The 17,963-nt window shown below is 34.6% G+C and overlaps 1 protein-coding gene across 1 annotated transcript in view; it reads left to right on the forward strand.

Moving 5' to 3' along the window:
* Nucleotides 1-17,963, forward strand: part of CSMD3 (CUB and Sushi multiple domains 3) — a 1,253,935-nt gene that overhangs the window by 990,910 nt on the left and 245,062 nt on the right. Inside the window, exon 31 of the mRNA XM_044245069.1 lies at nt 3,271-3,465. Within this exon, the coding sequence (XP_044101004.1) occupies nt 3,271-3,465 (195 nt within the window). The remainder of the gene's footprint in view (nt 1-3,270; nt 3,466-17,963) is intronic.

Consider the following 17,963-nt stretch of genomic DNA (forward strand, 5'->3'; position numbering starts at 1 on the left):
CCTCATTAATACCTTTTTTTTTAAATTTAAACTTGGTTAGATTTTAGTTCTTTTATTTCTCCAGAAAAGGCTTTTATTTCTCTGGAGAGGCTTTCTCTAATATCTTCCATGCCTTTTTCGAGACCAGCCAGAACCTTGAGACTCATCATTCTGAACTCTAGATCTGACATATTACCAATGTCTGTATTGATTAGGTGCCTAGCCTTTATTACTGCCTCTTGTTCTTTTTTTTTTGTGGTGAGTTTTTCCACCTTGTCATTTTGTCCAGATAAGAATATATGAAGGAGCAAATAAAATACTAAAAGGGTAGCAAAGACCCCAGGAAAATGTGCTTTAACCAAATCAGAAGATACTCCAAATCGTGGGGGTAAAAAGGGGGATAAAAAGAAGTTCAGAAAAAATAAAATTAGAAAAATAAAACAAATAAAGAAAAAATATAAAAAAGAATATATATACATATATATTAGACTGGTGACTAGAACGGAGTCACCCACTTAATTTTGGGAGTATTTCGGTCTCTTAGAAGAAACTACCTCCCAAAATTTTAAAGAATGAAAAACATATATAAGGGTAAACAGAATGAAGGGATGGAATATGCCTATAAGGGTGAAAAAATTTTTTTTTAAATTTCTAAAAAAGGAGTTGATGAGTAAGTGGTTGGGAGAATAAAGAAAAAAAGTAGAGAGAATTTGCTCTGGCTGGAGACTAGACCAAGCCTGGAGCAAGATATAGGGTATATTTTGTTCTATTAGAAGTAGTTGTATCCCAGATTTTTTAGAAGATAAAACCCTATGTGTATACAAAAAATAAAGTTAGATACAATGAAGGATAAAATTTGACTATAATAATGAAGGTTCAAAAAAGATTATTTTTTTTAATGAAAGTTATTGTTAAGATAAACTAGCTAAAAAACGTTATAAAAGGAAAGGGTAAAAGTTAAAAAAAATAACAGAAGAAAAAAATAAAATTAAAAGAAAAACTAATTAACTGCAAGACTAAAGAATCATGGGGAAAAAGCCATGAATTCCATGGTTTGCTTTCTCCTCCTCTGGAATTCTGCTGTTCTCCTTGGGAAGTGAACTTGGTCTTGGTTGGATTTCTTGTTGATCTTCTGGAGGATGGGCCTGTTGTAGTGATTCTCAAGTGTCTTTGGCCCAGGCAGAATTGCACCACCCTTATCAGGAGCCAGGTTAAGTCATGAGCTCAGGTTCACTTTCAGGAGCTTTTGTTTCCTGAATGCTCTCCGTAGAGCTCTGGAGGACGGGAATGAAAATGGCGGCTCCCATTCTCCGGCCCAGAGGAGCCAAGAGCTTGGGGTCCCACTCCTCAGTGCACCCTCAGAGAAAAGCATTCAATCACTCCTGTCTCCTAGCCTCCAGCCGCGCTCCAACCTCACCCAGCCTGTGACCAAGCATCTCTGTCTTTGGCACACAGCTCTGCTTGGAGTCTCCAAACCCCACAGATCCCTGAGCTCCCCCAGGGGGTGTCTCCCCAGATCTTGTGGTGACCTCACAGAGCAGTGGCCTGTGCCATGGATTACAGTTCAAGGTAACCCCGAGTTGAGAGCTCACTCATCAGCTCTGTCTCTGTAGGCAGCTTCCCCACTCTAATACCTGCAAGCTCTGCGACACTCAGACACCCTCAATCCTTCTGTGACCCTGCAGGATGTGGGACCACACTGACCCCACGTGGACTTCACCCCGGTTTAGCCTCTAGAGCAATGTCCCTCAGTGGAGCAGACTTTTAAAAGTTCTGATTTTGTGCTCTGTTGCACCGCTGTTTGCCGGGAGCTGGCCCCTCCCACCGTGGTCTATCTTCCCGTCACTTTGGATTCACTCCTCTGCTGGTCCTACCTTTCAGAAAGTGGTCAATTTTCTGTTTCTAGAATTGTTGCTCTTCTTCTCTTTGATCTCCTGTTGGATTTGTAGGTGTTTGCAATGGTTTGATAAGCTATCTAGCTGATCTCCTGCTCCCTGATGTCATCTCAGCTGCTACTTCTCTGCCATCTTGACTCCTCCTTCCTGTCACTCTCTTTAGTTCACTATCTGGGCACACAGAAAACTTTTAGTTACTTCATTGTGAATGGACTTAATATTCAATGTGTCTGTTAGTGTCAGCTGTAAAAGTACTTGACTTTTGGATGCCTAGGTGGCTCAGTCAGTTAAGCATCTGTCTCTGGCTCAGATCATAATCCCAGGGTCCTTGGATGGAGTCCTGCATAGCGCTCCTTCCTCAGCAGGGAGCCTGCTTCTTCCTCTGCCTGCCATTTTCCCTCCTTGTGTGCTCTTTTGCACACTCTCTCTCTTCCTTTATGACAGATAAATAAATAAATAGAATCTTAAAAATGAATAGGTAAATAAATGTACTTGACTTTAGCATAGACTATCCCAAGAGATCATGGTCTGTATGTCATAAAAATTTTGCTACTGTTTGATAATGGGAAGACCTATGATAGAAAGAGGGGACTGACTAGAAGAGATGGATCATAGGAAATGATTTCAGGGCAGAGAAAAGTGTCTTTTACCTTACTCCCAGTGGTAAAATGAACTGAGCTCAACATAGGCAGTAGTATCGGGGGCGCCTGGGTGGCTCAGTGGGTTAAGCCGCTGCCTTCAGCTCAGGTCATGATCCCAGAGTCCTGGGATCGAGTCCCACATCGGGCTCTCTGCTCAGCGGGGAGCCTGCTTCCTCCTCTCTCTCTCTCTGCCTGCCCCTCTGCCTACATGTAATCTCTCTCTGTCAAATAAATAAATAAAATCTTTAAAAAAAAAAAAAATAGGCAGTAGTATCATTTCCCAGTTCAGTCACATGGAATGAGTGTACATTATTTGGGAGAAGAACTTTATCTATTTATTTATTATTAGTTTTTGATGTTCCATGATTCATTGTCTGTGTATAACACACAGTGCTCCATGCAATGCATAAAGCAATATTAAATAAGTAAGCCCTTCTTTTCTAAAATATTTTGAAATATTTATGCATGGGTTATAGCACGTAACAGTATATAATAAACTCTAAAACCCTATGTTTGTACATTAGATGCTAATCTTAATGAGAAGACCAATGAAAAATTTTATATTCTTACTCAATATGAATTAGCAAAATATCAGGTATGATTATGGGCTACTTTGTACTTTGAGCCCTCAAACAGTAACAGAAAGGATGCTGGTACTTTTCCATCTGTTTAGAAGTATAAATAAAGAAATATTAAAGGATTCAAAGAAAAGAGCATCCTAAAACAATTCATTTTATATCAACACTGTTTTTCAGCAAAACTTCGAGAATCCTGCTTTGATCCAGGCAATATAATGAATGGCACCAGACTTGGAATGGATTATAAATTAGGATCAACAGTCACCTATTACTGTGATGCTGGTTATGTTCTTCAAGGTTATTCGACACTCACCTGCATCATGGGAGATGATGGAAGACCTGGATGGAATAGAGCCTTACCAAGTTGTCATGGTAAGAACATTTTTTTTTTTTTTGCTGAGTTTTTATTATTAGACAGAATCAGGAATCATTTAAAGCCATTTCTATATTTTTAAAAATCAATCATTTTACATTCAAGCTATAAGTATGAAATAGGCCATAAAGCCAGAGACTTTATCAAGGATATTTAAATTGGATTCATTAACAAAATGGTTTTGGAAAAGTGCTTATATTCCCAGGTGTCTCTAAAGCACTTCACACATTATTGTAAGTGATCTCTCTGAACATAAGGGTATTGCTGTTCTATTCTATATTCAGGACTTAGAGGAGTGCCTGAAAAGATTAGGTGCTCAGAAGATATTGGTTGAGTAAATGAAGAATGAACACACTGAAAGTGACATTTCAATAAAATAGAGAAATGCAGAGATTTAAATATTATCAAGAACTTGTGAGAAATCTTTATCCAAACTGCACATTTTTTCCTAAAAATTAAGGTTGACTATAAGTGAATACCATGTTGAACCTGTTGAGGCAGCTCTAGCAGGGAGGGAAGACTCAAGCACACAGTAAAATGGAGGAAGACCTAAAATTAGTTTCAGTAACAAAATATCAGACATGTAAGTTACCATTTCTCTTTCCATATATGCCACAGCTATAGGAGGCCAGGGCATCAGATGCAGTTTGATGCAGGAAATGACAGTGATCATAGCCAAGAGAAGGCTGCTGATCTTAAAAAAAAAAAAAAAAAAATTAGGAAAAATATATTCAATAATACTGTTTTTGAGATTAAGGAAGTTACTGAAGAGGCACCAGAAACAGAGACATCACCCTCACATAGGGTGTGGAATTTGCTAAGCATTTAGCCATAGTAATTTAGCCATTCAGAATTCTGAAGAGTCTGTCCAGTGAACTCAAGAGGGGAAACTGTAGGAGTCCCCAGCTAACAGTGGAGCAGGTTGTGATGATGATACTGATTCATGAATATATATTTCTGGATAAATACCAAGAGGATTTTCCAAAACAAAGACCATTTTGCCAATTCATGGAACTAGTGACCTATGGCCTATCCAAAACCCATATATGAATGTTAAGTAGGAAATCCAACACAGTGGGTTAAAAATTATTTTAATGAAAAACAGTGCATTCTAAAATAAAGCAATGTATAGTTCAGTTGTGGACCATAGAAATTTTTATTTCAAGCTTTTGAAGGTGTATTTTATAACTAAATAAAATAATGTTGCATGTTGAAAAATCATACTCTTGCCTGCAACTCTACAAGGATAGAGATATAGTGGGAAAAAAAAAAAACAACAGTTCAGTAAGGAGAGAGAAACAATGATATCACTGTGGAAAGTTACCACAGGCTTTATAGTCAGCTGAATGATCCTAATGCATTGTACAAAATTGACATGAAGATGATATCATCTAGAGAAGATTTTCCAAATTATGGGTCACCACCATTGAGTCATAAAAGCCAATCCCTGGGTTATGACCAACATTTTTATAATTGATATAATGTTGAATAAAATAAAAATTAAAATTAAATAAAAGATAAATATATTAAAAAGAGAAAAATACTATAATTCAAAGACCACAGAAAGGAGAAATATTATTTTGTGGGACTTTTTTCAGCTACATATAAAGAGATAAAATACAATGAATATAATAGTATGGTGTGTGTGTATATGTGTACATATACATGTATATGTGCATATTTGCTATAAAATAATGTATATTTCTTACTATGAATTTCAGCAAAAAAAGCAACAATTTTGACCTGATGATTAAAAGTATGTATTTTTGGTGTCTGTTGCACATAGTAATTCTTCCTCATTGTATAACATTTTCATGTATTATATGTGTATGATTTCTGACTTACACATGGGTTATTTAACCTTTCTAGAGTCTCTCATCTCTAAATGGGGGTAATTGAAATTCTTTACTGCAAAATGTTGTAATAAGAAATAAAGAAAAGGTACATACCTATTAAATGGTCATTCTGTTAATAACAGAACAGCCAGTTAATTCTTGAATTGATGGTTTTATCTATCAGGAAAAAGGGAATAATAGGAGAAATAATTACTTTGTATTTAATTTTGCCAAGGAGAAAAAAATGAATTGATGACAGGAAAGTTTCTAGAAAGCTTAAGAGAAAGACTGATTATATTGTCTTAAAATTCAGAGCTACACAAAAAAGAAATCTGTATATAGCCAGAAAATTCATTAAAATAACATAGAAGGGACGCCTGGGTGGCTCAGTTGGTTGGACGACTGCCTTCGGCTCAGGGCGTGATCCTGGAGTCCCGGGATCGAGTCCCACATCAGGCTCCCAGCTCCATGGGGAGTCTGCTTCGCTCTCTGACCTTCTCCTCGCTCATGCTCTCTCTCACTGTCTCTCTCTCTCAAATAAATAAATAAATAAAATCTTTAAAAAAATAAAATAAAATAAAATAACATAGAAAACTTCCAGGAGCCAGACAAGAAATAACTAAAATATATTAAGTTTATTATATAGTTTTAAGTTATTTAAATTATTAAGTTTATTATATATATTAGTTATTAACTAAAATAACTAAAATATATTAAGCAGAGAAAAACCAAAGGATACAGAAACCCATAGATCAAAAGGATAGGTATTAATCACTGGGATAAATTATTAAGTACATGGTTTTCAATGACTTCGCTGAAAAAGACAGGAGAACTGGAGTAGAGTATGCATTCACTAAGAATATGCCTCCCTAAAGTAATCCTATTTCTTTCCAACAGGTTTCTATACTGATAGGTCATAGAAATATTAATTTCAGCATGGAATATTCTATAATATATACAAATGGTCCTTCCAAACCAAACATTTTCATGGGATCAAATATAACCTAGTTAAGTTTATTTCATGTCTGTTGAATAGTCATATCTACAGACAAAACAGAGGGAAGAGTAAACCTGGGTTCAAATCCTTTTACCTTTTACTGTATCGATGACCTCTGGCAAGCCAAGCCTTGATTTTTAAATCTCTAAAACAGGATCATAGTTATTAATTTAATAGCTTATTGTGAAGATGCAATTAATTACAATCCATAGAGAGGGCCTAGTAAATTTCCCGGCAAATACTAGAATATTAATACATGGGATTTTCAATGTTCTAAAAGAATCACAGCACTGGAAAACATGCATTGCACTTTGCATTGCATGTTATATTTAGTGGAATTAGTATATTTCTTTCATTTTAACATCAATTAAATCTGATTCATTAATGTTCTGATATGGCTACACGTTTGCTTCTAAAAATAGCACAAATGTTTAGAATTTTAAAAATTTCTTAAGAAAGAATAATTTTCACTATCAAGTGAGTTGGATATGACTACACTTCTACCCATAATGCCAAGATAGTATGGAAAACAGTTATTCCTTATGCTATTGATATACCTTATGTTATTCAAAAATAAATTAAGATACATTACTGTTAAAAATATGACCACAACTGATAATTTCTAGTATAGGAAAGGATGAGAAAAAGCCCATGTTTTAGAACTATATGTATTTAACTCTAAATAATGATTTTAAAAACAAGAGAAAACCTAAAATCAGTTATGTAACCTTGCACAATTTATTTTGTGTACCTAAGCATGAGATAATATTGTATAATTTATAAGGTTGTTGGGAGAATTATATTAAATAACTTATTTAAAACATTTGGCTCTGAGGTTTCTGGCTGGCTCAGTTGGTAGAGCATGCAACTCTTTATCTTGGGGTCATGAGTTCAAGCCCCATATAGTGCCTAGAGCTTACTTTAAAAACATAAATACATAAAATGTAAAAAATAAATTAAAAATACAACATTTGATGGGCGCCTGGGTGGCTCAGTTGTTTAAGCGACTGCCTTTGGCTCAGGTCATGATCCTGGAGTACTGAGATCGAGTCCCACATCAGACTCCCTGCTCAGCAGGGAGTCTGCTTCTCCCGCTGATCTCTCTCCTCTCATGCTTGCTCTCTCTTTCTCTCTCAAATAAATAAATAAAATCATTAAAAAAAAATACAACATTTGGGTCTGGAGTTATTATTGTCTTATAATAAGGAGAACTTAATATATTTTAGTTTCTTGATCGGTTCACACATACCTATTTGTTTTCCCTCATAGTAATTACATAGAAATCCAAAATACACAGAACAGTCTGACTTTCAGATTTAATAATTTAATACTTTGGAAGTCAAAATTAGTGGATAAAGCATGTGTAATAGAGCCAGAGGGTTTTTTGTTCATAAGGATACATTTTTTAATTAAGATAAATTTTGAATTTTTTATAAAAGTAAATTATACATGTGATATCTAAGAAAATAACTTAATGTAGATTGCCATTTAAAGTATTTTAAAGCAATGGTCGCCTGCCCTACACTCCCATTTATTTTCCTATTCCTCTGCTGAGTCTTCTATTAATTTCTATTTCTCCTCAATATTCCAGAATTAAGTTATTTTTGTGTATTTTAGCAATTGCCTTTGTCATACATTAATTTGCTTATGCCTCTATTTTTAATTTCATTCATGTTTGAGAATTAGATTGTCAGGCTCTGCTGCTTTTCATGTTAAGTCTTACCCTACAATAAAATATTGACTACTGTCTCTGAGAACATGGGCATGAAATCTGGACTGACTGATAGGCTTTGCTTTAGAGTATGTGAGTAGGGAACTATTAGACTATAATCCCTAAGTGCCAAAATAAGGAAAGTTTTTTATTTTTTTTTTTACATAAAACACCGGGGCTCCTGGGTGGCTCAATGGGTTAAAGCCTCTGCCTTCGGCTCAGGTCATGATCCCAGGGTCCTGGGATAGAGGCCCGAGTCTGGCTCTCTGCTCCGCAGGGAGCCTGCTTCCTCCTCTCTCTCTGCCTGCCTCTCTGCCTAGATGTGATTTCTCTCTGTCAAATAAATAAAAATATAAAGAAAAAAAAGTAAACACCAACATGACCATTCTTTAAAGCTCTTTAAATGCAATATTTTGCTTTTTCTTATAATGTTTTACCCATAAATTCATAAAGTCTTATGCTATATATAGCTTTTTAGTATTCAGTGCATTAATTTATACAAGCAGGCTCTCAGTAAATATTTTTAACCTGAACTGAACCCTAAGAATTTATAAGATTTGTCTATTTTAGAAGATAGTTTTTTTTTTAATCATGGTTTAAGATTGTGTACATTTTAAATCTAAAGAAAATATTTTCAAGAGCTTATGTTGGACACTGGGAGATTGTATTTGTCAGAAGTAGATCCAAAATGATAGCATCCTGTGGTAAGTCCTGCTCAGCGATGAGAAATCCTGCGGTTTATCTCATGAGAATGTCACATGTATTAAATGATAGCAGAACAAAATATCTGTATCTGCAATGCACTTTGTGATCAAAAGAACAAGGTGTTTGGAAAATAATTTTTTCCCTATTTATTTCTCATACTTTGAAAAGTATCTGTTGAAACTCTGTGTTACTTTAGTTATCTGTGGACATACTGGATTAAAGTAGAAGTCCTATTATTCTTATCCATAAAATGACTCAATATTATGTAACACAACTAGCGACAGATTCCATATTTTTCCTTAATATTCATTATTTGATTTATTTCATCTAATGGCATTATAGTTGTTTGCATAAACACACCTCTAGCCTGAGATAGGGCACTAGCCATTTCTTATCTCTTGGCCTTTCTCCTGGCTAGTTTCTCTCTTTCCCTTATTTCCTGATAAAATCTCTCATGAACACGACAAAGTAATCTTTCAAACATATGTCAGATTGGGGCTCCAGAGTGGGTCAGTTGGCTGAGCGTCTGACTCTTGATTTTGACTCCAGTCATGGTCTCTGGATCATGGGATCGAGCCCTGTGTTGCTCTGCGCTCAGCTTGGAGTCTGTTTGGGATTCTCTCTTTCCCTCTCCCTCTGTCCTTTCCCCTGCTCACATGTTTGCTCTCTCTCTAAATAAATAAATACACAAATAAACAAAATATTTTTAATAAATAAATAAATAAATAAAAACATATGTCAAATTATATCAAAATCCACCATTGGATTTCTAAATCTGAGTTAACTCCACAGATATTATAATATGAAGTTCCTTAACTTGCCTATATATACTCTAACCTCTTTACTATTCTCCCTCTCTACTGCACTCTTTGGGCCACAGATGCCTCCTAGATGTTTCTTGAAAGCACTAGTTCACACTTCTGCCTCAGGACTTTTGCACTTGCTGTCTTTTCTGTCTGAATGCTTTTCTGGCTGAAGCACTCATATTTCCTTTAGGCATATTGTTAGTGGAAAAACATTCCAATTTATCCTCCCCTTGCTCCCTAAAGCTCCCAGGATGGAATCAAATAAATCTAAAGATGAAATAATAGGTCCTTGGTAAAGATATCTATGGTGTGTGTGAAGCCCATTATTCTGGAGCCTTAGAACTTTGAAAGGTAAATCATTAAATTTGGGAGTACTAGCCATAGTACTAATACAATATTCTTAGTTGAGGTAAAATAGACATATTTGTTTCAGGTATACAACATAATTATTTGATATTTACATATATTGTGAGATGTTCACCACAATAAGTATAGTTAACATCCATCACTGTACAGTTTATGATTTCTTTCTTATGATAAATAATTTTAAGATTTACTCTCTTAGTAATTCTCAAAAATTCAAAGACAGTATTGCTAACTATATCATCATGCTATACCCATGACTTACTTATTTTATAATTGGACCAATGCATTATTCTTGATCTTTTCCACTAAGGCATACAGTGAGCGTGCAATGACAGTTAATTATAATAATAAGACCCTAAGAATAAACATATTTGGCGAAGGTATTCGAGAGAATAGAAGAGATGGTATAATGCCTTCTTTTTTTTTCAGGCATTCAAAAGTACAATTATATGCCTGGTCCTGCACTATGAATTCAATATGGTTCTTGCCTTTAGAGAATTTATAATCAGATGGGATAAGGACAAGTAAGGTCCATTGCTAGAAATAAAAACAGAGCTGCGAGCACAGCATGGCAGCGCATCTGACCTGGTTACAAAGAGAGATCAGGGAAGTCTTCCTTATGAAACTGACACATGTGCTGAATCCTAAAAATATAAATAAGGAGGAACCAGGTGAGGTACAAGACATAAGGAGATGGTGTGTTTCACACCTAGGGTTCAGCATTTATAAACACATAGAGGAAAGAGCAACAGGAAAAGTAGATAGAATTTGAAGCAGCTCAATAAGAAAGCCCGTAGAGAGGACTGATAAGAGATAATAACTTGTCTGTGCTGAGAACAGTTTGAAGGTCTCTACACATATTATTTTATGCCTTACTACAACTTCGTGAATTAGGGACTACTAATATTCTCATTTACAGATGAGGAAACCAAGACACAAAAACAGGTTCAGTCACTTGTTCAAAGTCACAGTTGCCTACCAGTAGTTTGGGAACCCAGGCTTAATCACTGTCCTCTAGGTAGGCTGATTAATTCTACAAATGACCTTGCATTATCTTTTTAATATCTCTGGAACCTAACAGTTATGGCATATTTCAGGTGGTTAAATGTTTCATGAATGGATGCATGGCTTCAAAAATAAGTGGTACAATTTTGGGTTCCCCATTTATTTCTGAAACATTCCCCCAAGTTAAGTATGAGAATTAAGAAAAAGCAAATTCCTACCGATAACTAATAATAAGTCTTCATCTGAAATGCATTTTTGCATTTCATTCGAAACACAACCTTATACAGAATGCAAATACCCTAACAGATATAGTCAGTGTTGGTTCCTTTGAACATCTGCACCATTATTTTCAATCTCTTTGTTTCTCTCATGCTAATATAAGTCCTAGATTCTGGGGGTGGAAAAAAGATTTTGTAACTCAGTCACTGATAACTGTAAGTCTGTCCAAAGTACATACACATGGGTGTTATGATGAGACATCCAGTAGTCATCCAGCACCATTCATTGTTCACCCAGCACCATTCATTGTTCAACTTTCAACTCTATGTGGAATGATAAAAGCTTTAAATAATAATGCTAAATAAATAAATAGCCCTCCTGTACTATCAACTGAAGAGAAAATTTGAAACAAACAAAATGAAAAATAAAAAGTTCATTTCATAATTATACCTCTCCAATGTTACAGTTATCTCTCATTAGTAACATCATTTGACCTACTTTTAATTAACTCATATTGCTTTAGTGCATGAAGTAGCTAACTCAAGTTTTAGTCCAGATCTTCTGCTTAAATGGCAAGGCTTGCCTTGGGCTAATCTCTTATTCCAAATGTCCTTGAGGTTTACAGAATTTTTTTTGAGATTTAAAGCAAGTGTGAAGTCCCATTCCATTATAAATGAATATAGCTATTATGTAATCTAATATACTGAGCCATTTAGCATTTGATGCCATTTAAATATGTGACATAATTAAAGTGTGTGGATGAAAGACTCATAAAACAAAGGCCTAGAGGTAAATTATTTCTGAGTATCATCAAATATCTGCCTTTCATTAGGTATACATAGTAATTTGTTCACAGATACAATATATGGATTATGTGTCAGAATCATGTTCTACAAAGAAGTATAATGTATTTCCTATTTTTTTAAGTAAGCTCTAAGGCCCAGTAAGGGGCTTAAACTCATGACCCCCGATCGAGTCACATTCTCTACCAACTGAGTCAGACAGGCACTCCAAATGTATTTTCTATTTTAAAAATTTAAAGTAGTACTGAGATAAAACCAAAGCATGTTTTGTTTTCATATGGGGAGGGGTGGAATATTAGTTAAAATGAAACTGGGAGGGAAACTAATGTGATTGAGTACCTGCTATTTCCAGACACTCTTACTGACATTATCACTCCAGTTGGTCTCCTCCATGCTAGTCTAGAGAATCATTAGCATTGTTATAAATAAATCCCTACTGTTATGAATTCTGGAGCATCCTATGTCGAGTTCCTTATGTAAGAAGCAATCTGATTGCAAATCAATGCTTATAATTCAGAACACATTTTCTTGTGACCACTGACTTGGAGCTCCTATTTAAACAATTTTTATTTTCTCTGCTCTTGGCATTTCAGCCACTACGCCATATCTCCAGATGGGTAGTTGCATGGCCTCTCATTGTGCGAAGAAACCTGTGTTCTCCACCATCATGTAGTTTTTATGTTTAAGTCAGACTTCAAACATGCCTCCCTAATGTGTTACCCCTTTTTACAGAAAACCAAAAAAAAAAAAAATTTACTTATACAGAAAACTGAATCAGCCCACAGCTTTTCTCCTTACAGATAAAGAAAGTAAAGGATACAACAGTAACTATTTGGTCATGTTGAGAATCAAACTGTATTGGAGAACTCTTTTGGAGAAACAAATATCCTCTTAGAATGTTCAACCCACAAAACCTAGGGAGAAAAGAAGCAGGTATATTATTGAATAAGCATATTTGGAATATAATGAACATAATGAACATTGCAGGCTGCTTTTGAAAGATGCTACAAAGACCAGACAGAATCTCATACAAATTTATAAAGAACCAATAACTCTTCTTTTATCTCCTTGAGAGACAAACTGATGTAACTTGTCTCTGTATACCTTGTGACTATACCTTGTAAGAAACCTTAGTGAATTTCTACAGTATGTTTCTAGAAGGCCAGCAGTCTTGCACTGTAAAATCAAAAGCTTGAGCCTATTATGGTTTAAAACAGACACCCTAAAGGAGGTTGCTGCGTCCTTCCCCTTTATTAAACACAGAAAATTTAATTTTACACTTATATTAAGCCAGTGAGCTTTTCACTTCAACACATACACATTAAAACAAACAAACAAACAAATAAACAAAAAAAAAACAATACAGAGCTCTCTGTGCAAGAGGGAATTTAGTTCTTAATCCTAAATCCCAAAACCAGTCAGTTAGATTGAAATATATGGGAGAGTTAGTGAGTAAATCTGAACCATATTGAGGTTCTAAATAGCATTAAACCTAAGCCAACCCCAAGACGGGGTATTTCTCACCACGCTCCTAAACTGAGTTTTAGGACTTTTCTGATTCAGGAAAGAACTGATCTGTCCTATTAGGAAAAGAGACAATTATAACATATTTATTGAAAGCCATTATATAAACTGACACCATGCTTGACTCCGGAAGTATAAATAGTGTATAAAAAGGAAATGGAAACTTTGACTTAATAGATTCTGGGAGCTCAGAGACAGAGACAGACCCTATATAAATAAGTGGCTTTATATAAATATAAATACAAAACAAGTTGTAATTAAGTGTTCTGAACATAATGGAATGCTGTTATGATGTGATCCTCTGAAGGAAGGGAAGGAAATGGAAGGAAGAGAGGTCATCCCTGAGAAATCATGTTTGTGAAGCAATCAGGCAGGAGTAATAAATTGTCACAGAGGATTTTTTTTAAGTTCACTTTGTACTAATATATTAACTTTTAAAATAATTCTTAAACAATAAAAATTGCCATCACTTAAAGTCAATGAGTTGGAAATCAAAATAAGCAATGAAGAGGGATTTTAGTTTTTAAAAAGCATCAACAATTCAACTAAAACCATTTTAAGAACTTGTCTTCCCATATACACTTTTCTACAAAATCATAGACTAGTGATTGCTAGGGACTTGGGAATATAGGGAATAGGGAGCAATTGCTTATGAATATAGGAATTCCTTTGGGGATGACAGAAATATTCTAAAATAAGAGGGTTGGTTACACTACTTCATGAATATGCTATTTAAAAATCCCACTTGGGGCGCCTGGGTGGCTCAGTGGGTTAAGCCGCTGCCTTCAGCTCAGGTCATGATCTCGGGGTCCTGGGATCGAGCCCCGCATCGGGCTCCTTGCTCAGCAGGGAGCCTGCTTCTCTCTCTGCCTCTGCCTGCTTGTGATCTCTGTCTCTCTCTCTCTCTGTCAAATAAATAAATAAAACCTTTAAAAAAAAATCCCACTCAATTGTATATTTTAAAAGGGTGAATTTTATGGTATGTGAATTATACCTCAAACTTGAAAATGAGGTTAAAAGTGAGTGACACAGGCATCACAGATACTACTAACATCCTTACTATTAGTAGAATTTATATATGGTAGAATGGCAAATCTATCCAAGGAATATAGCTACTCATAGGTCTGTGTCATAGTATGATTCTTCTTTCTTTAAGAACATACTCTGATGGAGAACACAGCTCATCGAGCACTGGGGCATGAAGGGAAGGCCTTCCTAGCCAGCAAAATCAAATGAGTGAGTCCAGGCAATCAGTGAGGTGACAGATGTAGAAGCTCATATGCTTCTAAGTTTACTTAGTGAGTGATTAAAATAGTTTACAAGCCACTGATTACAACATGGAGATGGATTTTTTTTTTTTTTTTAGTGTTAAACAGGAGTGTGGAATTTTACCACAAAATTAATTCACAAGTAATAAAGACTGATTTTTGGTTTTGTTTTTTATTTTTTTTTAGGTGACAGATGAGGTAGTAGGAAACTCATGGCAATATTAACTTTAGTTTTCCAGATAAATAAATGTGAATGTACCAGAACTAATGGAGAAAGAAATGAAAATAAAAATAAATAAGTTACTTAGAGTAACAGTTTATAATTTAAAGAAATAATTATTACCATTATGCTAGAATAGCCTTATTGGAGGCTTATTGTTTAAGATAAACAAAATGAAATGATTATACAGGAGACATGAAGAGAAGCATGAAATGAATGGCTGAAAAAAAAAAGAAATGAATGGCTGAATTATTAGATTTTTTTTTTTTTTAAGCTAAGAACAAGGTTTTAAACAAAGGACAGAAGAAGCATATAATTTTAATCTCAAAGTCAATACTGGGAATGTCAGTTGTCTGTATTATAAATTCAATTCCAGAGTTTAAGTGTTAATGAAAGGACTTCTCTTAAAAAAAGAAAAAGAAAAGAAAGAAAAGAAAAGAAAGGGGAAAAAAAACTCAATGGGCAATACAGCTTTCAAATACTTTCTAAACCAGGATTTTTGATTTGTGACATTCAATCAGGCTATATCAGGGCATAAGTAATTTACTAGAAGTGGGCCAGCACTTTTGTAAGGTACAGCAGTTCTTTCAAACTGAAGGAGTCACAGGCTACATCTAGTAAATTATTGATTTAATATACCATATTGCTCTTTTGCGACCTACAAGAATTCATCACTTTTAAAAGTACCTAACTTGCTTTCTGAGAAAAATTTATATATTATATAATAATTTTCATTATAGAGTATATTTGATAATAAATTAAACATTACACAAGAGAAAAGACAGATTTGAAATGGAAAGTAGCTCAAGGCTGTGTTGCATGTATTATAAAGTCTCAAATATATGTGGATTCCAATAGTATCTCTTCCATAAAAATGGTTTGGGATTCTTCTATTTCACTTACTGGGAAGTTCCTTGTTCTTCTTCCTCAGTCTTCCTCCTTTATCCCACACACATGATCAAACCATAGGCGGGGAGTCCTTTTCGCTAAATGACTAGAAATCTTGAAACTCATTTGCAGACTCATCCTCTTGTTTCCCTGGAAATACCACATCTGTATTTTATACTGCAAGAGTAAAACACACATACAGAGTATAGTTATAGTACAGGCACATTTTACTTATACAAATCAAGCCATATAAATTCAGCCAAGGAAAATTAAAAAATATATATGAGAACAAAAAAAAATCATACAAAATTAAACTGTATGAGTGATGTCACTCACTCAATGAAGGTATGCTCCAGATTGTTAAAACGTTAGCATGGATTTGCTACCGTAAAATGGTAGACAAGAGTTTGCTATTCCTTCAGTGGAACTCAGTATCCATGTGGCTGTCATGAGTTCTGTCATTGAACGTATTTCCAATGTTTACATACATATGTTTAAATGTATTTAAATATTTAAAAAATTTAAGTATCTTAAATCATTTAAATTTTAAATATCTAAATATCTTATTTAAATAAGAATGTTTAAATACTTATCTTTCACGTAATATTGTCTCTAAATGTAAAGCAACAGTGCTTCCTCATAACCAGAATATTTCAATCACTGAAAAAAAAAAGTAGGCTTATATGGATTTATTAAGAGAGGGTATGTCTCAATTCTGTTGGGGATTAGTGAATTTCTGGGGTAATTTAAATGAAATGAAATGTTTCTGTTATATGCTGATGATGGAACAGCATTTTATAGTAGCCTGCCTGGTCTTGCAAGGACAGTTCATTCAATCATCCCACAGACATTTATGGAGAACATAATGTTTATCAGAATTGTTCTAGAAAGAGAAGAGAAATATGATAAGACTTGTCTGTTAGAAAAATCATTAGCAGTGGTGAGAACTTCTGGGGATGAGTGGAGCTAGTTGTCTGTTGGAAGAGCCCAAGTGAAAACTGTTGAGAATCTGGATTGTGGCAATTACTGTGGCAGAGAGGAGAGAGAAACTGATGAGCTATATAAGGGAACAACTAACAAATGGATGTACTGGACCCCAAGAGTCAGAGAAAGCGTGTCAAGAATAATAGTACTTATAATGGGCTAAGTCTGACATTTTAAATCTTTAAAATACTTCAGCTCTATGTGCATACATAAAACAATTTGTTAGAACTACAAAATTATAATCAATTATAGGCAAAAACATAAATGTTAGAATTATTGCCAAAGTGATAGCACATTCTGGAATCACCAGTCTGGCATTTTGCAAAGTGTGTTCTAGGGAACATTGGTCCTAGGAGACATTACACTGAAACAGTGTCCATGATCAAGTAATTGTGTAAGTAGGAACATGACATTCCCCAGATCTTACTAAAGCGTAAGTGAGGCCATATAGTGAAGAACTATTTTTTTTTTTTAACCCATGTATTTCCCAAACTTAGCCATAAGTAAGTTTCTTCTCTTCTCCTAATTAATGTGTTCTACAACAATGTTATTAAGCATAGATTTAAGAAGTAGTCAGATGTATCAAATAAGTTATAATCAGGAACAGGTACAGATGAGTTCTTACATTTAATGCATTCCAAGGGATATGGGCTATTTAGAGAAACACAGCAAGTGTGACAAATGGCCCACAGGTACAATTCAAATGGAAAAAATAAGCATAGTATTCAAAGTTTTGACGGGCTTCTGACTTCTACTGATTGTTAACAGAGCCAGAAAAAATAAAGGCTTCCCTCTCTGTACTATCCAGTAAGATGAAATTAAAACAGGAAGAGAGAGTATAAAAAGCTTCTAGGAACCAATATTAGGAGAATTAGTAAAGTTGCTCTGGCTTAGTCATTATTGCATTTGATTTTTAGAAACATAGAACAGATTAAGATAAATTGGTATCTCAGTGCACAGTTAATTTTCCCTTATTTATATTATCTGCACACTACATAAAATAGTGTGTCACTATAGTATTCAATATAATTTATTATAAACTAGGACATGCTATAAGCACTGACCAGAAGAAACATAAAATTATTGCTACTAGTCCAAATAAAAGAATCTAACATAGTATTAATTACCCTAAGAACATATGATTATACTGCAACCTCATATATATT

This window comes from Neovison vison, chromosome 4, assembly GCF_020171115.1.
Source record: "Neovison vison isolate M4711 chromosome 4, ASM_NN_V1, whole genome shotgun sequence".
In the NCBI taxonomy this organism is placed as follows: domain Eukaryota; kingdom Metazoa; phylum Chordata; class Mammalia; order Carnivora; family Mustelidae; genus Neogale; species Neogale vison.